The 20,814-nt window shown below is 35.9% G+C and overlaps 1 protein-coding gene and 1 long non-coding RNA gene across 2 annotated transcripts in view; both read left to right on the top strand.

Annotated features, from left to right (window-relative positions):
* The first annotated feature begins 1,597 nt into the window (after positions 1-1,597).
* Positions 1,598-6,254, top strand: LOC120252558. The gene is made up of 3 exons (XR_005534027.1): positions 1,598-1,659; positions 3,220-3,345; positions 5,688-6,254. It is a non-coding gene; the product is annotated as an uncharacterized LOC120252558 (long non-coding RNA).
* A 551-nt stretch (positions 6,255-6,805) lies between these two features.
* The window catches only part of LOC120252496 (serine/threonine-protein kinase EDR1-like), an 86,579-nt gene continuing 72,570 nt past the window's right edge, over positions 6,806-20,814 (top strand). The window contains exons 1-2 of the mRNA XM_039260667.1: positions 6,806-7,053; positions 7,404-7,447. Of these exons, the coding sequence (XP_039116601.1) occupies positions 6,909-7,053; positions 7,404-7,447 (189 nt within the window). The 5' untranslated portion in view covers positions 6,806-6,908. The remainder of the gene's footprint in view (positions 7,054-7,403; positions 7,448-20,814) is intronic.

The raw sequence follows: 20,814 nt of genomic DNA, 5'->3' as shown, positions 1-20,814 counted from the left end.
CTGGTTTCTCACCTGCTATGATGTGAGTGGTTTTTGTATGTTTTGGAGTTGATTTTTAGGGTTGTTTTGGTTAAATTATGATGGATGGTTGAATTATGATTAATTTTGCTCATGTAAGGGGTTGGATGACATTAATTGGTAAGTATATAGTAAATTGTAGATGTTATTTAGTGAATGCAAATTTGAACACATTTGTTTATCCTTGTACTTACCACTTGCTTTTAAACTGTTTGATGAAATGATTCAAAGAATGGATCAAGTTTGAGTACTCTATCTTGATTATGAATTATTGCTAACGAGAAGCAACTTATATAGGTGTACCACCTTAGAGTGTATTCATGCAAAACTCATCTATTTTCATGTGCCCTGGATGCCACATGACAAAACAAGAGAATAGTGGCAATGCCTTGGGCAAACTAATTAGATATTAAATATAAAAAACTTTGTTTTAAAGAATTATATTGGCTAATAACTTCATTATTCTTTGTTTAGAAATCTCCTTTTCATATTTCACAGCTAATCCCTATACAATTCCTGTCACTTAACGACCATGCATTCTAATTACTCTTAGGAGTAATGGATTTCTGAGAGAGTATGCCTCTCCAATACAGTATTAGCTATTATGTAATAGATTGGCTCATACAAATGAATACATGATTTATTGACATGCTAGTATGTTGCCTGATCAGATTATGTTTACTCTTATAGTATTGCATTCCTCATTATCCTTATCCTTTTTAGAGTAACCCAATAGATTTTTCTTATATTTACTCTTTTGAAGGTTTTATATCAAGACCCAATGTTATGCTTTGATGCCCAGGCACAAACTTTGACCACATCATCTGGAAAACTACTAAAATATGGTTCTCTTATAATCTCAGCGGGTTGTTCAGTCACAAGGTAATATAAAATTTTCTTGCATTATTGTTCCATATGATATTTTTCCTGTGGGTTTGAGTTGATTAACTTGTTTTATATATGAATCTATGTGCAACTCTCATCCTAATATGTTACTATGCCATTGTTTCAGATTACCAGAAAAAAGTTGAGGTAACTTACCTGGAGTTCATTACATTCGCGATGTTTCTGATGAAGACTCACTAGTATCCTCACTGGTAATTCTTGTTCATGGGTAACTATTTTAGTAGATATACTTAATGAGTGTTTGAATTTAATCATTTTATCACAGAAATCAATAATACCCTTCTGTTCAAGAGAGCTGTATTGTTTTCATAAAGGTTGGATATGGTTATTTCCTCTAGCATGGTTTATACTAATTTACAGTATGTTATTTTACGGAATATTTGATGTCAACTGAGCAAATGAAAGTTATTATTAACTCAAACCAAGAGGAAGATCATCCATGCAATCCTCCAAACAATACAAATCTCTTATGTTCTCTTTACATATTTAATCAAACAGGGCGTTTCTGTTGCTTCCCCCAAAAACTGCAAACAAAATGAAGAGAAATAGTCCAACTCAGGTATGATCTTTGAAGTCACCGTTGTTATCAAAATAATTTAAATTTAGTTTCATATCGTTCAATCCTCCAAACAATACAAATCTCTTATGTTCTCTTTACATATTTAATCAAACAGGGCGTTTCTGTTGCTTCCCCCAAAAACTGCAAACAAAAGGAAGAGAAATAGTCCAACTCAGGTATGATCTTTGAAGTCACCGTTGTTATCAAAATAATTTAAATTTAGTTTCATATCGTTCAATCTTCTCAATATTAATTTCATGCATGAAAATTTCCCAGTTCCCTTCGCTCCCGCATCATGTGAGGGCTATTTGCAGCTATACAATCCTAGGTGTGATGGGGAAATTCATATATAGCATCAAGGAATGGTTTGTAATTATAATTCTGTAGCTAAGCTAGAAATGGATAAATAATAAAAATATATAGTCTTTGTATTCATGAATGGAGCAAGTGTAGTTACTGGTATCCATCTTAATTAAAACTATAGTCATCATCGGAGAATCCAAACAAAACTATTTATTTAGAGTAGACAGCCAGTTATAGTGGTATTTTTGGCATACTACATAAAAGTCAGCTTTTCTGCACATTGCTGAAGTAGAAATTGTTTTGCAATATACTTTATGCCTATTATAACAAGTTTGGTCATCAAACTCTTTATGCCAGACCTTTGTATTATATATGGGTTTTTGTTTGATATCATTTTACTTTTGCATTTTATTAATTTCTAATTTTGTTTTCAATCAAATGCATCTTTATTTCCTTTTCTTTAGGTAATTTCTTTGTCCCTTTTCAATTGCGTGCATTATCATGCATGCACAAGCAAACCCAAATTTTGAAGATTTGCACCTACCCATGATATTCCATGCTTTCTCTTGTGCATCTTTGTACAAATCCTCTGGGAATCTTATTTTAGTGTTTTCCCAAATTAATTGTTAGCTGCACTGAATCTCAAGTTGCCAAGGGTACTCATGCTATATGACAAGTGTTTTTGTTTTTGTTTTTTATCCCCTGTCAAGGTTGAAAGGTCTATACTTATGGTCTTTAAGTAGTATCTACTAGTGATTGGAGTGTTTATTTGAACAATTAAGCCATTGCATATTTTTTTCCCTTTGTTTTGGGAAGTGCATATATGTTATCCTTACTATGTGACTATGCATATATTTATTATTGGAGTGTTTTTTTAAAGGTCTATACTCTTGTTAATACTTATGGAAGATACATCATGAAATTGTTATTTTCTTAGTATATAGATGGTAGTCTTTTTAATTAGAACGAAGCGTCATGCGTGGGAATTGTCTCATAGAATCAATTAATAAGAAAATGCTAATCTATTTAGACGGGGTCGTTTGCCTCTCTCTCTCTCTCTCTCTCTCTCTCTCTCTGTATCTATATGTATCTTTACTTTGGTGTTCTCTTTTGTTTTCCATTATTAGTAAGTCCAGGTGGCCATTGCACATCTCTTGTTTAATGCTATTAAATATATGCTGTGATTTAGTTGTAAATACTTTGTCTTTTCTTGATTTAATTAAATGTACTTTGTTTCTCCTTGAGAGTGCAAGCCGTTGTAACAAATTTATCTACAAAAGGAATTTCTTTCCAACTCTTTTGTTTTTGTAATTGTATGTAAGCTACTTTTTGTAATGTGATGAAAACTGCCTATGGTGTCCTTTTGGCACTTGGCATGGAACATTGTTTCTACAATGCTCATTTATATATATAACTCATCTATGTTTATGTAGGTTCTGATACAACTGGATGTGTGAGGATCCTAGCACCCTTTTGCGGAGTATTTGCGTTCCGACCTTCTCATGGTGTTGTATCGACTATTGGGCTTCTGACAAACACGCAAAGTTTAGATACTGTTGGTGAGTTATGAATCGCCATTACAATTACTCAGTTCAGTTTTTATTCTTGTCATTCTTGAAGTCATTAAACATGAATCATTTTATGAACAAAAATAAGTGTGAGCACTTGCTTTGTATGACAGGAAGAACTTATTGAACATTAGCAGAAAAATTTCAATTTAGGTTTCGCAATCCTTAGAGCATTTAATTGTTGTAAGCAATGTAGTATTCTTTTAAGCTCACAGTGCTCTATTTATATGCAAATATCGTAGAAGTTAAGTATCAGCAACTTATTGTGATATTTAGCGAGGGGTGTATATATCTTATGTTCATCCCATGAGTTATATCGGTTAGGCAATTGACTCCAAATTGTTCATTATTCTTGAATTATCAGTTAGAGACATTACTAGGCTATTATTCCCGAACATTTCACGGTTGAATTATGTTTTAAATTCTGGCAATGTACAAGTCATAAAACACACTTTGTATAGTTTTTTGTTTGCATACCAGTGAATAATAATAAGCTGTTATTGTAAAATCTATGAATGACAAGAAAAAGAGAGAAACTCCTTTGATTTTTTCTCTTTTCCAACCAAGCAGACCATCATTTTAAGTTTATGATTATTTCTTTATGTCGGCCTACCTATGGATAAAATCATGTTCTATCTGGCATAAAAGAGCTGCATCATCTCCAGACAACTACAGAAATGATAAAATGATGAGAATCATAGTTACCAAAAACGCGGTACGATCCAAGTCGCGAGACGGGTACGGATACAAAAAACGATGCTTGTAGTGTATCCGATCACGGTGGGGGTAGGCTTAGTTGGTACGATTAATTCGATTCGAGATACGATTGAAAATTACATCCGAGTCGGTTATATAAAATACATACCAAATTATAAGACTTTAATTTTAATTGAAAAAAAAGATGTTCTTAGATTAGTAAATAGATCCAAAAGTGTATAAGAATAACATTTAATAAGAAAAAAAACATTATAATTAAAGTTATAAAATGAATTAAGCAAATTTTAAAGAACTAATTTTATTGCAATATTAAAGAATGTATAGATTATAATTTTATATAATAAAATTTTATATTATATAATAATTTAAAAACTTACACTAGATTTTTAAATAGATAGCAATTTTATCTATAACAACTTTTAAAATCTACTAAATTGTAGCATTATCTATACCTAGTTAGATAGATTTTTTATAAAATCTACGGTTAATTAATTTTGATTCGCCCCTCTCATCGACTCAGATCGCGTACCCAATCGATCCAGAAAGAAAACGAACTCCAATTGGGTACGAAAACGAACTCCGATTGGGTATGAGAATTTATATGAATGCAATGGAAAGAGGAACAATTATTGTAACCATTTGTCATAGCCATGCTAAAGTTGCTTAAATCTAAGTTTGAAGGTGATTTGCATGTCAATCCTCTCACTTATCACTCACTCACCACCTTTTATTTCCTTTGCCAAATAAAGACACTTGATTCTTGTATTATAGATGGATGGTAAGTTTTCACTTCGGGACACCACCACAACTGATTGTAGCCATGGATTCCATCATGAATTTTGAGGTATTTGTTGATTTTCACTTTGAAAGAGCTGTTGAAGAGCTTCCAATAACTGCCTCTCTTCTCATGACAATGTGTTACTTGACTTCATTATCTGTATGCAATTAAGTGAAATTCCTTAAAAAACATATAACAAAGCAACTATACAATATTTCTGTAGAAATAATTATTGCTTATCAACAGAATTGTTTGTCTCTACTTGAATTCATTTGCATCATTAAAGTGCGCTGTTTTTATTTGATAGGATTCATTAATGGAATTCATTAAGAAATTAATAATTAAAATAATTATTAATTATTTTCATAATTAATAGTACCACTTGCTATAAGTACTTCTCTTAAATGTTGCTTGCTTTGTGTATGTAGTTGCATAACAAGGAATGGTGCATAAGTATTCTTCTATGTCCCCTTCATTTTTTTAACTTCTTTCTGAGAAGGGTTGGTTTAATAATATTGCTTATGCAAAAGTTTATTTGACTGAAAGAGTTGTAATGCATTTAAATGTTTTGGCTTTTTTCTTTTCCTTTTTATTTTTGGGTATGATCATGTGTTCCTTCAATGAGAAAAAAATCAAATTATGTTAGTAATAAAGGAATTGTTGTTGAAATTGGTTGCTTGTATGGTGAACTTTGGTTGTATTCATGTAAGTCATGCTTCTTGTCGTTGTTAATGAAGACTTATTATACTTTTCACAACAAAAATGTGGTGTTTTCTTATTCTCAATGCCTAATGTTTTCTTTAATTGCTCACTTCATCTTTTGTTCTTTTTTTTTTAGGGAATTCTTGGTTGATCTCACGACGGACCCTGGCACTCTTATTCCACCAGATGTACTAAGTGCAAAAGATGCGCCTTTAAGTTCAGTAATTCATGACTAGTAGAAAACTTCAATTCCTGGACCACAAACAAATCAAGGGTGACTTATCGGGATCCAAATAGTTATATAAAAATGAATCTGGGGCTTCATCATTCGATAATAATATCTTAGATAAAAGTTCAAAGCATGAGAAGATAGTACAAGTATGTTCTGTTACAAGTAGTGGAACATCATCCATAACAGTTGGTAGTAGTTCAAGTACAAATGCAAAGGGTTTGTCTTCTGATCAGCCAAATCGGTTCCCTTCAAAGCAGAAAGCAATTGCTGTAGCACCTTTGGATGCTAATAATTCGGTTAGTGAGAAACTCAGCATAGTACCAAGTTTACAAACTGCTGAAGATTCTAGAAACCTTTTGCTGAGCTAAACCCTTTCCAAGAAGTTGGAGTCAGAAAAACTTCTGGACCACCCAAAGTTACTGATAATAAAAAAATAAGAGTATCAGAAGCGTAGAGAAAGCATTGCTCCATTACCTATAAGGCCATAAGATCCATTGATTTGGAAAAAAAACGCCCTGCTTGCAATGAGGTTCTTGTTAGATTTTATTTTCTTGGTACTAGTGGGCCCTATATGGGCTCTATATGGGCTTAGGGGTCTTACACCAAAAAGTCTCAAAACTTAGTGGCTCAACTCCTATACCTATATATAAACCCATTACACTTCTATTACACAACTGATGTGGTACTATATTTCCAACAGTTCCAAACACAAAGCAATATAAATTTGTGGAAGGAATTTTACTGAGAAAAAAGATAGTAATGAATGATCATTATGCTTCCTTTTCTCATCAATCAACTGTAGATGGGAAGTCATTGCTTGATGGATCTAGTGGAATTGGTAGCTCATTTGTCACTGGCAGAGATACTTCTGATAGTAAGTTGAATGGTGCCTTAAGTGCTGGTCGTCCTTCTAAGTTCAACAAATCGAACATTTCCTCTGGATTGCATCAAGATGTTAGGATGTATATTGGACAAACTACTTCACAAGCATAAACAACTAAATCAACCATCAGAAAGAAAAACAAAAATGATGACCAGATGGCTTTGCAAAGCTCTGTTGAAATGAATGAACCAATAAATGACATTGAAAAACATGATTAGAAGAAGCACTTGGGTGATAGTTTTATGGGGACAGACATGTCATTGAAGAACCTAGAATCCTCTTCCTCTCCTTCGGAAGTGAGGTCAAGCAGGCTTGATTCAATGCTTGATGATGTGGTGGAACCAGAAATCCCGCGGGAGCGCCTTGTCATTGGGGAAAGGATTGGACTAGGAACCATTTTCTTATTGATAATGAATGATTTCTTGGAGTTCTCTCTACATAGATGGGAAAATGCTTATATTTAGAAATTTAAAACACAATCAAATTATATTTGGTACATATCTAATCAGGTGAAACACAACTAATTTCATTCATATATATCATTTTACTATCATGATGTAATAAAATCGTGAAGCCCTTATGTTTACAATTTTTAATTTTTCATTATCAGTGATTAGTTGTTTCACATTGTTTACTGAAAATAAGCAGATGACACCATTTTTCTTGCAATATTTGTCTTTTAATGTGCACCATATTTTTCTTGATAACTAATTATGTGTTGTTTTTGTTTCACTGAATAGGTTCTTATGGGGAAGTGTATCGAGTAGATTGGAATGGCACGGTGAGCCGTTAATTGCAATATCACTTGCACTCTTTATTATTAGAAACATTCCAAGTTAAATAAAAACTATTTGAATTTTTATTTTTGGAATAAAGTGGAACTATTTGACTTTTTCTAGTTCTGTTTTTAGAGTTCTTTTTTGCTTTTTTTGCCCAATAGTTAATTTGTTTTGTCTTATGGTTGACTATCCTCTATCTTTATTGTATGATAGATTTCTGACATTGTGTCTAATATGTAAGCATTCTTATCTTTGATGCTTTGAGTGCTTATTACTATGATAAATGAAGGTAATTTTTAAGGATGAGAAGTGTTTTGACAGTTAGGCCTTTTTTCTCATAGTTTGGTCTTATTTAAGTAGGATATTGAGGTTTAACTTACGGTTTTTATGGGCTACTTTCGACAAAATGCGCAATGGTTGAAATTGAACATGTAGTAGATGTGCAATGTGAGGAATTTCATAATAGGGCTTGATGGTTCAAGTTGTGGATATGGATTACCAAACTGTTTGACATGACTTTCAGATAATTTTTTCTGTTAAATTTTTTTTATATGCTGATTGATTTTGTTATGTTCCTATTTTTCCATGTAGGGCAATGGGGATAGAGTCCTATTGTTTGAGAGTATCAGTCATGAAGTTGTTTGAATATATTTTGTATGAGGAAGTAGTACCTAATTGAGTTATTTAGAGATAACATAGAGAGAATTTTGTTTTTATAGGTTTGATTCTTCTGTAGTGCATCTATTTGAAAGGAATATTTTCTTTTAGTATAAATTGTTGCAAGAGATTAATACTAGTGATGATATTTGTTGTGGGCAAATGTTCATTGGAGTGTGGCAAATGTTGGTTTCTAATAGGTAATGGAGTACACTTGATGTAATCATCGCAAGAGGATGGAGGATTCTTGATTATGATTATTTTAATAGTTCAACCCTTGCTTAGTTTTTTTTCCTATATGCTATTCTTGGTCTGTATCCTTCATAGCATATGTCCTTTGGCTGTGATCACAAGTGAATCCATAAACAAGTGAGCTTGTGTTAGCCATTCACAGCAGCCACTAAGAGTATACTCCAGAAGAAAGAAGGTGAATGGTCAAGGCAATAACTGTGCATGACCACTAAAGGGTATTATGGGAAATTCCATATTGATACTGTGACCAAGGGTTCACGTGCAAGGATTATATCAAGGGTTAGCAAAGGGGATCTGGAGGAAAGAAAAGAAAGAAAGCTTTGATAACCTTACAGGTTGGCCTCTATCTTCCAATTACATTCTACCATTGGTGCGGTGAGCGTGGTCGTTCCCGAGCGTTGATGCCGCCAACTAGGATGGAGCAGCGTGTCGACTCGATAGAAAGGAACTTGGAATCGATGGGAGAGGAATTACAGAACTTGAAGATTCATGCCTCAAAGGCGGACCAGGCGGTGGCGGGTATTTTGGATGAAGTAGCGCGCTCGAGGCAGCAGCTGGACAACATTTAACAATTATTGGTAACTTTTGTGAAAGGAAAGGCTATCGATGAACATCAACATCCTCAACCTTCACCAAATCCAGCGTCTTCTCCTCCAGATCCGGCGGCTTCTTCTCCAGATGAAGTACTTTCTGCGGCTGTGGAAGGCCAGCGGGTTTTGTCTCGCATGATTTCTTTCGACGAGATCCAGATTGCGGCGAAGAAAATCAAGATGCCCAACTTCAAGGGCGACGACCCTTTGGGATGGGTTCGGTGGGTAGAGCAATACTTCCAGATTCAACAAACTCCGGATGATATGAAGGTCACACTAGCATTGGTGTCGATGGAGGGCCACGCACTCCATTGGATGACCTGTTTACAAGAACGCCGACCTCTCCTTACTTGGCAGGATGTGCGCCGTGAAATTTTAGCCAGATTCAGTAGTGCTTTGGCCTTGAACCCGTATGAAGCAATTGCGGCAGTGAAGCAGACAACTACGGTGGAGGTCTACATCTATGAATTTGTAGAAAAATCAGCCCAAGTGCAAGGGTGGCCAGAGGTAGCTTTCATAGGCTAGTTCCTCAATGGGTTGAAAGATACTATCGGTGCTCATATCCGATCGCATGAAGCTCAAGACCTCTACGGCACGATGCAATTAGCTCGTGAGGTGGAGAATGAAATCGAGATTTGTGGGAAGAAGATGATGACGAGTGGATCATTTTTCCCATCTTATGGACTTGGTGCTCGGGCTGGGTCAGTCTGGGACATCACTCGGTCAGAGGATGGTGTGCTCGGGCATTCCATTACAGCTAGCAGACCTAGAACCCCAAGGCCTCCTTTTTTAGGACCAGCGTTGCATGTCAATCGGCGTGTCTACTCAGACACTGGCTCAAAGGTTGATTCGGCCACAAGTTCGCACCATAACAGTGCAAGTTCCAACTCAATAACAAGCCATTCCGAGTTGAATCGGAAAACTCGTCAGTATACACAAAAAGAATTTCAAGATTTACGAGCCAAAGGATTATGCTTTCGGTGCCATCAACCTTTCCACCCTCTTCATCAATGCCCGAATAAGACCTTCCGTGCTCTTATTTTGGGAGAGGAAGAAGAACAGGACCCCAGTAACATCTCTACATCGGAAAGTGGTAACTTCCCTAGTACTCTAGAAGATGGCGCTCCCCAAATCCTGCAGATGGAACTTCCTTGTTTCGCCATAACTTCAAATCGGAAGATTAGCACGATGAAGATTATGGGGAGAGTATTAATGCTTCACCAGTTATTGTGATGATCGATAGTGGCGCAAGTTATTGTTTCATCTCTCCTACATTGGTTACTCGTCTAAACTTACCCATTTCTGTGACACCTACTTTTAGGGATGGCAACGGGTAGGGTATAGATAGGGTATGCCAAAACCCTTACTCGTACCCGTAATCCCTACCCCATACCGGTACCCTTCAGGGTAAAAAAAAATCATACCCTTACCCTTACCCGCAGGGTACGGGTATACCCGCAGGGTACCCGCTTACTCGTTGTTCAAATTATAGAATTAAATTTAAATAATAATAAAAATAAATTAATTATACATTATATTACAATCTTTAAACACATGTCCATAAATTCAAAATTACAAGTTGATATATATTTGTTTATCTTAAATTATATAATCACATAAAAATAACGTCTGTTTAGGACTCAATGGTAACTCTACCTTTTGTTTTGTTCATGTTTAACCATCTTGGTTTTTGTTTAAAATTTTTTTCATATATCTACTATTTATATTTTATATAGCTTTAAATTTTATAAATATCTAGTTAAGATTTTGAATATAAAAAACATTATTAAGTAATTCTCATAAGTTATATCCAATTGATTTTTTATTAGTATCTTATTTTTCAAGATGTTCTTATAATTTACAGAATAAATTATTATAACATTATTTTTTATATTTGTTTATTTTTTAATTTAATTATGATTCTTAATATATATCTAAAATTCAATTTTGATAATATTATCAAATATAAATATAGAAATTAAATAAAATTTAAAATAATATATTAAGAGAATTTGAAGTTTTATTTTCAAATTAATCACCATGAAAATAGATATTGAGTAAATTGTGAGTAAATGTTTAGTTTAATAAAAAATTATATATATATATATATATATATGAGAGGGTAAGGGTACGGGTACGGGTTTTACCCGTACCCTCTTCAACGGGTAAGGGTAAAGGTAAGGGTACGGGTAGAGTAGGGGCATACCCTTACCCGACCCGTACCCGCTCAAAAACTAACGGGTAATACCCTTACCTGTACCCGTACCCAGTCAAAGAGGGTACCCTCTTTGACCGGGTATGGGTACGGGTATACCCATCGGGTAGGGTACAAATTGCCATCTCTACCTACTTTTGGGGTGAAATTGGGTGATGGTCATTGCAGAGAAACTCATGGGGTTTGCCGCAACACTGTAATATCAATGCCTTCAATTTCGGCGACAGTGGATTGTTATCTTTTTCCATTAGGTGGAGTTGATGTGATTTTGGGAATCTCATGGTTACAAACCTTGGGGGATGTCAAGGTCAATTGGTCCAAAATGACAATAGCAATCGCTCACAATGGGGATTACATACAAATCACGGGGATCCCTCACTTTCCAATTCAAGTATTTCTTGTCATTCTTTGCACCGCCTATACGATGTTGAGTTTACAGCACTCTTGTGGTCCTCGGTTTTGGGTGAAGTATCGCCACCTCAACAGTTTTTTCTGCAGATTTACATCAGTTGCTTGAAGAATTTGCAGCTGTATTTGAAGAATCCAGTGGCCTTCCACCACGACGACCTACAGACCACCAAATCCTTCTTAAAGAAAGAGTCACAACCATCAATAGTAGGCCCTATCGGTATGGTCACATCCATAAAGATGAAATTGAGCAGTTGGCTGCCGAAATGATAGCTTATGGGATTGTGCAACCCAGCAATAGTCCCTTTGCTAGTCTAGTTTTATTGGTTCCCAAGAAAGATAAAAGCTGGAGGTTTTATGTTGACTATCGGGAGCTTAATAAGGCCACAATACTAGATAAGTACCCTATTCCTATCATCCAAGAATTACTAGATGAATTGTATGGGGTTTGATTTTTCTCCAAAATCAACCTCTGATCCGGATACCATCAAAATAGAGTGCGACAAGAAATTCCAAAGACGGCCTTTCGCACACACTCGGGCCACTATGAATTCAAGGTCATGCCATTCGGTCTTATGAATGCCCCGATGACTTTTCAAGCCACAATGAATGACATTTTCTGGCCGTATCTTTGTAAGTTTGTACTTGTCTTTTTTGATGACAAACTCATTTATAGTGTGTCTTGGCAAGAGCATCTTCTCCAAATGATCTTACTTGGTTTGAGCATGAGATGATCTCTAACGTGAGCAAATGAAAAAAATGGCATCTTACTTGGCTTGAACTAATCCTAGTCTTCATAACTCTCATCCTGCAAAGCTAAGAATATTCAGTAAATTAATTATTTTTAATAAGTTAATGTTATTAGTTTTAGTTACATACTTATGCACATAAAAGCTTCCTCAATATTTTTGACAATATAAAGACTTTATCACTCTCATCCTGCAAAGACAAGAATATTCGGTAAATTAATCATTCTTAATAAGTTAATGTCTTTCTTTGTTTCAATAAATTAGCCTGTTGGTTCTTTAAAAAAAATGTCCATGCATTTAATAATAATCCAATTCTTGGTGTTAAAATAATCCATGGTGAGATTTTATCGAGTTAATAATACGGATATAATGAATTTTAAAGCTCCTTATATATCTATCTATATATATATATATATATTAAAAAACCTTAGCATGAATAGTAAAAAAGAATTTCATAATTAAAAAAAAATCCTTATGTTATAGTGATTGATTAATGAATAGAAAATTATATTAATAACCAACTTATTTTAACATTCATGAATCCACAGTACATGTGAAGAAGTTGGAAATAATAAAAGAACTGCATGAAACTAATTAATTACCATTCTGAAATCTGGCCGAAGGTGAGATGGGATGGTGTCATCATCCCACTCTAAGCTTTCCCACCACTCTCTCACATATAACGTCTATCATTCTTTGATTGTTGTTACTGCCACTTTTAAATGGTAACTTCTTAATATTAGGACATTTAAACACTGTAAGCCTTGAAAGTCGGGGAAATCCAATGCAAAATTGCTTATGCTCACTAATTTTGGTAGCCGAATTATATATAGAAGTTGCAATTCAAGGAATGTTGGGCGGTGTTCTGAGACTTCTTGTTGTTGGATTTCTCTCTCCTCCTCGATGTATAACAATGTTTCTATCTCCGCACAATCACGTACTTCAAGCCATAAAAGTCGAGGGAAATTCAATGCAAAATTGCTTATGCTCACTAATTTTGGTAGGTGATATAAATCTAAATTTCACAGGGCAGGAAACATCGGGCGTTCGGAGACTTCTTGTTGTTGGATGCCTCTCTCCTCCTCGATGTAAAACAATGTTTCTATCTCTGCACAATCTTTTATATTTAACCGATGAAGACATGGGAGATGCAGAACCCAAGCTAAATTATCCAAATTACATTCTGATATATATAACTCCTTAAACACATGAAAATATTCTGGAGGCGATTGAGATGACTCCCAAGTAATGTTCTGCAGTTTTTGACATCATGGATTTCGAGCTTATTGAGATGACTCCCACTTCCATTCATCACAATCTGCTCAAGCTGTGGGCATGATTGAATTTTTAGTTCTTGCAAGAATTCAGATGACTCACAAGTAATGTTCTGCAGTTTTCTGGCAACAAGGATTTCGACCTTAATGAGATGACTCCCACTTCCATTCATCACAATCTGCTCAAGCTGTGGGCATGATTTAATTATTAGTTCTTGCAAGAATTCATGATCTTTGAAGATTAAAGTATCAAATGAAAGATAGATCAAGTTATCCACATTGGCTAGATAAAGATGAGTAGTTGGCAAACATGAGAGTTGTTGGAGAACCTCTTCTGATACTACGTGCATTCCTATTGCTTTGATGTTGTTGTGTTTCTTCAATAGCTTTAACTCTTCCGGTTCTACCCACCCACACGGATATATGTCAATGACCTTCAAATTCTATAATCTTGACAAAAGACCATCTTCTACCTTGCCCAAGTTCATTGTATATTTGTATATCAGATATTGCAATTTCTTCAAATATACCAACTCCTTTGGAAGTGATGAGATCTTTGTGTATGAAATATTTAGGTATTGCAAATTAACCAAACATTTGATGTCCTTTGGAAGCTTTTTGATACCAGTGCCTTTAAGACCCAAATATGTCAAATTTGGCACCTGTCTGAAAAATCCTTCAGGAATATTTCCCAAATCATGGTTATATATCATCATTAAACACAACAAATCAGAACATGGCTGAGACAAAATTGGCAAAAGCTTTACCCTGCCTCTTATAAACAATCGGTTCGCGGATTTCCAATTCTCTGCATCTGTTGATGGTATTTCTGCAGCCTCATTATAATCTTTCACTATCCATTTATTCATGTTCCTCCCACAGTCTGTTGCTATCCACATTGCCATCTCATAAATTACATCAAGTAACCTCACATAACCATGATCAAAAGAATACAATAAACATGATTCCTCTAGAGTCTTAAGGATATTTTCTCCTGTGCCATAAGCTTCTTGCAAAATTGTCAAAATCACCAATCAAGCCTAATCCCATCAAAAACTCTACAATAATCTGTTTATGTTGTCCTCACAACATGCAAATAGATAAGAAACACTCCTTGAAATGATTAGTTAGATTATCATAACTGAATTTCAAAATTGGAAGTAATGATTCACGCACACCTTGAACTACTTTTTAGTGCTGAATTCTTTTTATTGAGTTCAAAGTAAATTTCCAATCTTGGACATGATTTTTGTTTGACATGGCCTTACCAACCACTTTCACGAGCAAGTGGCAAACCACCACACTTCTCCATCACCTGCCATGCTATTTCTTTTAAACTTTTCATCCGACTCAATAACAACTAGATTTACATTGTCCTTGAAAAGATCCCATGCTTCATCCGATTCCAAGCATTCCACTTTGATGGTATTTTCTCCTCGCACCCATCTTGGCACACACATCTTCGGGATCGAGTAGTGAAAAATCACTTTGTGTTTATATTGCTTGGTGGAATTATACGTCGCTATAAGGATGGGGAATTCCAAGATCAATAAGATCCACTTCTTCCCATATATTATCCAAGAGCAATACAAAGTTGCTAATTTTTAAAACATTAAGGGTGTCATTTTTACCAGCATGCTGCAATTGCAAACTTTCAGAAATCTGTTTTCGAAGTTCTTCCAACTGAATATCTTTTGAAGCTTTGATAAATCTCCTGGTCCTGATGGTATGAATGTTGAGTTTTACAAATTTTTCTGGAATGATCTTGAGAAACACCTAGTGCCTACCATTTTCTATTTTTTTGAGAAGGCTGTGATGCCTGGAGCCTAGGGTAGGACCTACATTACCTTAATTCCCAAAAGAGAGAACCCTAAATTTGTGTAATGTGGCCTACAAGATTGTTACCAAGATTCTGGCTAATCATCTCAAGAATGTTGTTGCTTGTTTGGTTGGTAAAGAACAGTGTGGTTTTGTGCATGGCCGCTCTCCTGTTGACAATATTATTGTGGTTCAGGAAATGATTCACTCTATTAATCAAGATAGGAGTATCCCCCCTAGGATGATCCTCAAGGTGGATATTGAAAAGGCCTATGATACTATCAATTGGAATATCATTTATGCTACTCTTATCAAAATGAACTTTCCTAGTATTTGGGTCTCTTACATTCGTGCTTGTCTCGAGGCTACCTCCTACTCTATCCTTCTTAATGGTAAACCTTCAGTTTGGTTTTGTCCTCACAGAGGTGTTAGACAAGGAGACCCTTTATCTCCTTACATTTTTATTTTGGTTGCCCAGAATCTCACTGCAATTTTGAATCATGCTAGATTTCTTGGTCTCATTCCTGGTTTTTCCAATAGCTTGACTCATAATTTTAACCATCTCATGTATGCCGATGATCTCATCTTGATTTCCTCGGTGACTAGAAGGGCTGCTAGAAACATTGCTTTTTGCCTTAACCTTTATGCCTATCTTTCTGGTCAAAAGTCCAACCAGGTGAAATCTGAGATTTTCTTTCCCCACTGGTTTAATAAAAGGGTTTCGATCAGAATCTGTAATATCCTTAATTTTAATCAAGGAAAAACTCCTTTCCTTTATTTGGGTGTTCTCATTTCCCCCAAGCGTCTGGCCCTTGCTCAATTTGACTCTATGGTTACAAGGCTTAATCGTGCGGTGGCCAATTGGGGTAAGATTAAACTATCTAAGGCTGGCAAATCAGTTTTTATCAACAGCATTCTTTTGTCCACTCCCATTTATTACCTTGCTGTTTACCCTATTCCTGATTCTATCTTGGCTAAGATTTCCACGATTGCTAGGAAATTTCTTTGGGCTAATTTTGATCATGGCAGTGGTATGCCCTTGGTTAATTTGGATATTATCACATCTAGTAGATCTGAGGGGGGTTTAGGTATCCGTAATTTACTCAAGGTCAAGCACTCTCTTATGGCTAAGAACCTGTTTAATTTTCTTAATAAGCATGATTCTTTTTGGGTGGATATTGCTCATTTGAAATATGGGGATTTTAATTTTTGGTCCATGAAACCTCCTGCCAATTGCTCTGCTTTCTTCAGAGGCCTGTACTATAATGCCAATGTTCTTAAGCCTTTCCTTTGGATTAATTGCCTCAATCCTGCTGTTACCTCTTTCTTATACCACCCGTGGTTGTTTGATACCCCTCTTGCATTTAAACCAGTGTATCTCAACATGAGTATTAATGTGGATGACTTCCAAATCAGTGATTTGCTTGACAATGGTAGCTGGAATCTGGAGGCCATGAATTGCCTCTTTGGCTTCAACTGGAGCTCTCCTGTTATCTCTTTTGGTAGTATTTGCCATGAGACTGATAATCATTGGGTTTGGTTTCCTGCTTCTTGTGGCAACAGGCTCTCATCTAATATCTATAAGTTTCTTAATAAAAATTCTTGGGTGGATCAACAATGGTGTGGTTGGTCTAATATTTTGAAACTCAATATTGCTCCTAAAGCTAAATCTTTTATTTGGCTGTTGATGCATGGTAAACTCAAAACATATGACTTTCTTTATCACCTTAATTTGGGTCCTCCTGATCCCTGTGTGTTTTGTGGTTTAATCTTGAAATCTCCTGACCATCTTTTTAGGCTTTGTAATGTTACTAGTAGAGTTTGGCAGTTGGTTGAATCTCTTCTCAACTGTAAGTTTATTTTTTTAAATGCTCTGGATACTGGTGAGTGGCTTGATTTCAATGCTCAGGGTAATTCTAAATATTTAGCGTCTATTACTGCTGCTACCCTTTGGCAGATTTGGATTAGCAGGTGTAACTTGATCTTCCGGCAAGACTCCCCTGATATTGCAAAAATTGCTAATTTGATCATGATCCATGTTAAAGATTTCTCTACCTGTTCTGCTAACCTTTTGATGCGCAACTACATGATAAACAATCGGCCCCGCCCTGGTTTCTTGGGTGTTTTTTCTGCATCTGCGTGGAACAATGCAACAGGTAAGAGTGGGTTGGGTTTCATTGTGTTTGATTCTAATGCTTTGATCTGTTTTGCAGGTTGTTGTCCTGTTCATCTGGCTGTCAAATTAGAATTGGATATTTAGGCTCTTTGCTGGGCTCTCCAATGTCTTGTGAATGCGAGGGAGAAATGTTTCAATATTTATACCAGTTCTGAGGAGTTATGGCGGTTTCTCTTTCTCAAGGATGATCTGCTCTCGTGGCGTCGGTGTGCATCTTGGCGCTTCTCCTCCAGTTGCTCAATTGTCTACATCAGCCTCAGTTTGAAACCATTCCTCATCGCTGGAACCATGTTGCTCTTGTCTTTGGTGTTCAGTGGCATGCAAGCTCCCGACTTTCTTTGTTTCATCGTGGCATGGAGATTCCAAAGTGGCTCATGAAGCTTTTAAACCAATCTGGTTTTTCCTTTTGAGGTTGTTGATTTTGTTGTTTTGTTTTTGGATTTGATTTGTATCTTGTTGGTTTAGCTTTTGGTTTGGTGTTTTTGTTTGTTTTCGGTTTGTTGTGTCGGTTTGTTTGAACATTTTTTTATCATTAATAAATTAGCCATTATGTGGCTCTTTCCCTCAAAAACATCATCTAACAATGATTTGTTGATTTTTTTCAAGAGTGTGGTCTTGCCTACACCCCCCATGCCCCATATTCCGATCATTCCGACTGCTTCACCTGCCAGGTAACTGCGAGCCATATCAAGGTTGGAGCTGATTTTTTTTTCCCACTGTTCTATATGATTCAGGGACTGGTTTAGGCGGTGATATGTCGGTAAATTTGACTTCTGGCTGTTTTGTTATTGACTAATTTATCTCCTTTTCCAATTTGATTGCATCAATGCTAATCTTATACCTTGAAAAACAATTTAGAGAACAAGAGCCTGCAACACAATTACCTTTGCCATATTCATCCAATAATCGTTCTACCTTATTTTCCTTTTCTCCAACCTGTTAAAAACCAATTCAAATGCTGTAATTAGAAATCTTTGTGCGAACACAACTTGCTTTTTCTATATTATAACAAACTTGAAAAGCTCAAACATAAAATTCTATGATGTAATAATATATGTTAATATATATATATATATATTATTGATTTAGAAATAACCAAAAAAAAAGGGAAAGTAAAAGTCATCCTATATAGTTATGGTAGAAGAAGCTTTACATAGCGAAGCCAGAGTTGAAGTTCATCGCTTAGTAGTTTCCCCTTGTGTTGATTATCATCAAGCTCTCCCTGAATATCGTTCCTTTTCGCTAAGAGTTGTTCCATGGCGTTCTTCAAATCATCAAGTTTCTCTTTGGTGGAGAATACATGGCTCATGTCCTGACGCACAATAGGGCTTTGCATGCAAGAACACAAAGGTGAAAGACACAACTTCACCAAATCCATTGAATCTCAAAATCAATTATGTAGCTACCGAAGACTAGAGACAGGAAGGTTGGGAAAAAGAGGGGGACAGAGAGAGAGAGAGAGAGAGAGAGAGAGAGAGTAGAGAAAAGGAGAATAAGAATTATGTATCATCCTAGGCAAGTACATAGTTCTTACTTTTTAAAACATGAGGGCGTAGTTGCAACTAGCAGCTATTTTTTCTTGAGTTTTCCCAAATGATTGTTCTGTGAAGCTACAATAATGAATAGCATAGCATATGATTGATGTCATATGGATATCCAACAATGACTTTCTAATTTAAAACACGAAGTGCGGTCTTACTGGCACCTCCCATGTCCCACATGGCCTGCTAGTATATATGTAGGTTGAAGCCAATTCATTTTACCATTTTTTTTATAAGAAACAGGGAATGGTTTAGTGTAGAGTTGCAAAGCGGGCGTGCTCGGCCGAGTCCGGACGCGTGACCCGGCCGCGGCCCGGCCACGAGGTTGGGCCGGGTGCACGGCTACGCGACCATATCTCGGGCCGTGCCGTGCCACACTTTGGTGGCCAGCGGGCCGGCACGGCCCAGCTGCCACTGGGTGAGGGTCGGCCCAAGCACGCGGGCCGAGCCCGAGCCTGACCCTCGCCACTAGCCGTTGCAGACGGCCAGCTTACGCGGCCACTCGATTTTTATTTTTTTTGTATTTGTTTCCCCAACTAATTTAAATATTGGAAAAATGACATTTGTAGCCCTTTAACAACTATAAAACGGCTAGTTTTTAAGGCTATTTTAGACTTTAAAATATAATTACTTTTTTACCCTTTTTAACAACAATAAACGGCTAGTTTACAAGGGTATTTTGGGAATTAGAAAAAATTAAATAACCTATAAATACCCTCAAACACTTACATATTTCTCCACACCAAATTACTCATTCTTGTTCTAATCTCTCAAGCATTGAAGACTCCAAGCTCTCTTAGTTCTCAATCTCTTCAAGTTCAAGATTTGAAGTTTATCAAATCCGGCTCAAGTGTTTCATCAATCTGACAATTCCCCCACCTTTTCATCAGTTCATCAATTCGGACTTTTCAAGATAACCACGAATTAAATTTACATCATCAAGGTTGAGGTAACCCTAAACCTTTTTTTATTTTTTTATAATGGCGGCTCTCCCAATTTTTCCTTTCGATACACCATAATGAAAACAACTCCGGAAATTTTGATGATTCACAACTTGAGCCTGAGCATGTTACTGAATCCCCTAGTATGGGATCATCCAGTAGTAAGCCTCAAACAAGCACAAGAAAAAGAACTTCGGGTGTATGGCAATTTTATAATATTGTTGAAATTCCAAACAAAGGGACTCGTGCCGTTTGTAAAAAGATTTTGCAAAAATCAACCCTCTTCCCGTTTTATCTATGTTTCTTGATCCCCGTTTTAAAATTGATGGTACTTTTTGTATGCTTGATTCTTATGATGAAAACATGGGACTTGATCATTCAATTTTCAAAGATGAATATCGTTCTTTGCTTCATGATATGTATAATGAATATAACCATACATATGGAAATCGACGAGCTTCTACTTTTGCCGGAGATTTTGAAAATCCTTCTTCACTTTCCAAAACTAAATGTCCGGCCAATCTTATAAATATGATTAGAAGAAAATCTACAAGTGCTTCTTCTTCTTCTTCTTCTTCTAGTACTAGTTCTTTGCATGAATTAAATCTTTTTTTAAATAATAATTTTAATGATTTTCTTACTACCGAAGAAATTAATAACTTTAATATTTTCTCGTGGTGGAAACAACAAGAACATAACTATCCCGTGCTAGCCGCCATGGCACGTGATCTACTAACTCCACCGATGT

This window comes from Dioscorea cayenensis, chromosome 21 (assembly GCF_009730915.1).
Source record: "Dioscorea cayenensis subsp. rotundata cultivar TDr96_F1 chromosome 21, TDr96_F1_v2_PseudoChromosome.rev07_lg8_w22 25.fasta, whole genome shotgun sequence".
NCBI classification, from domain to species: domain Eukaryota; kingdom Viridiplantae; phylum Streptophyta; class Magnoliopsida; order Dioscoreales; family Dioscoreaceae; genus Dioscorea; species Dioscorea cayenensis.
The sequence above is the reverse complement of the archived record's forward strand: the minus strand, read 5'-3'. Positions and strand labels throughout refer to the sequence as shown.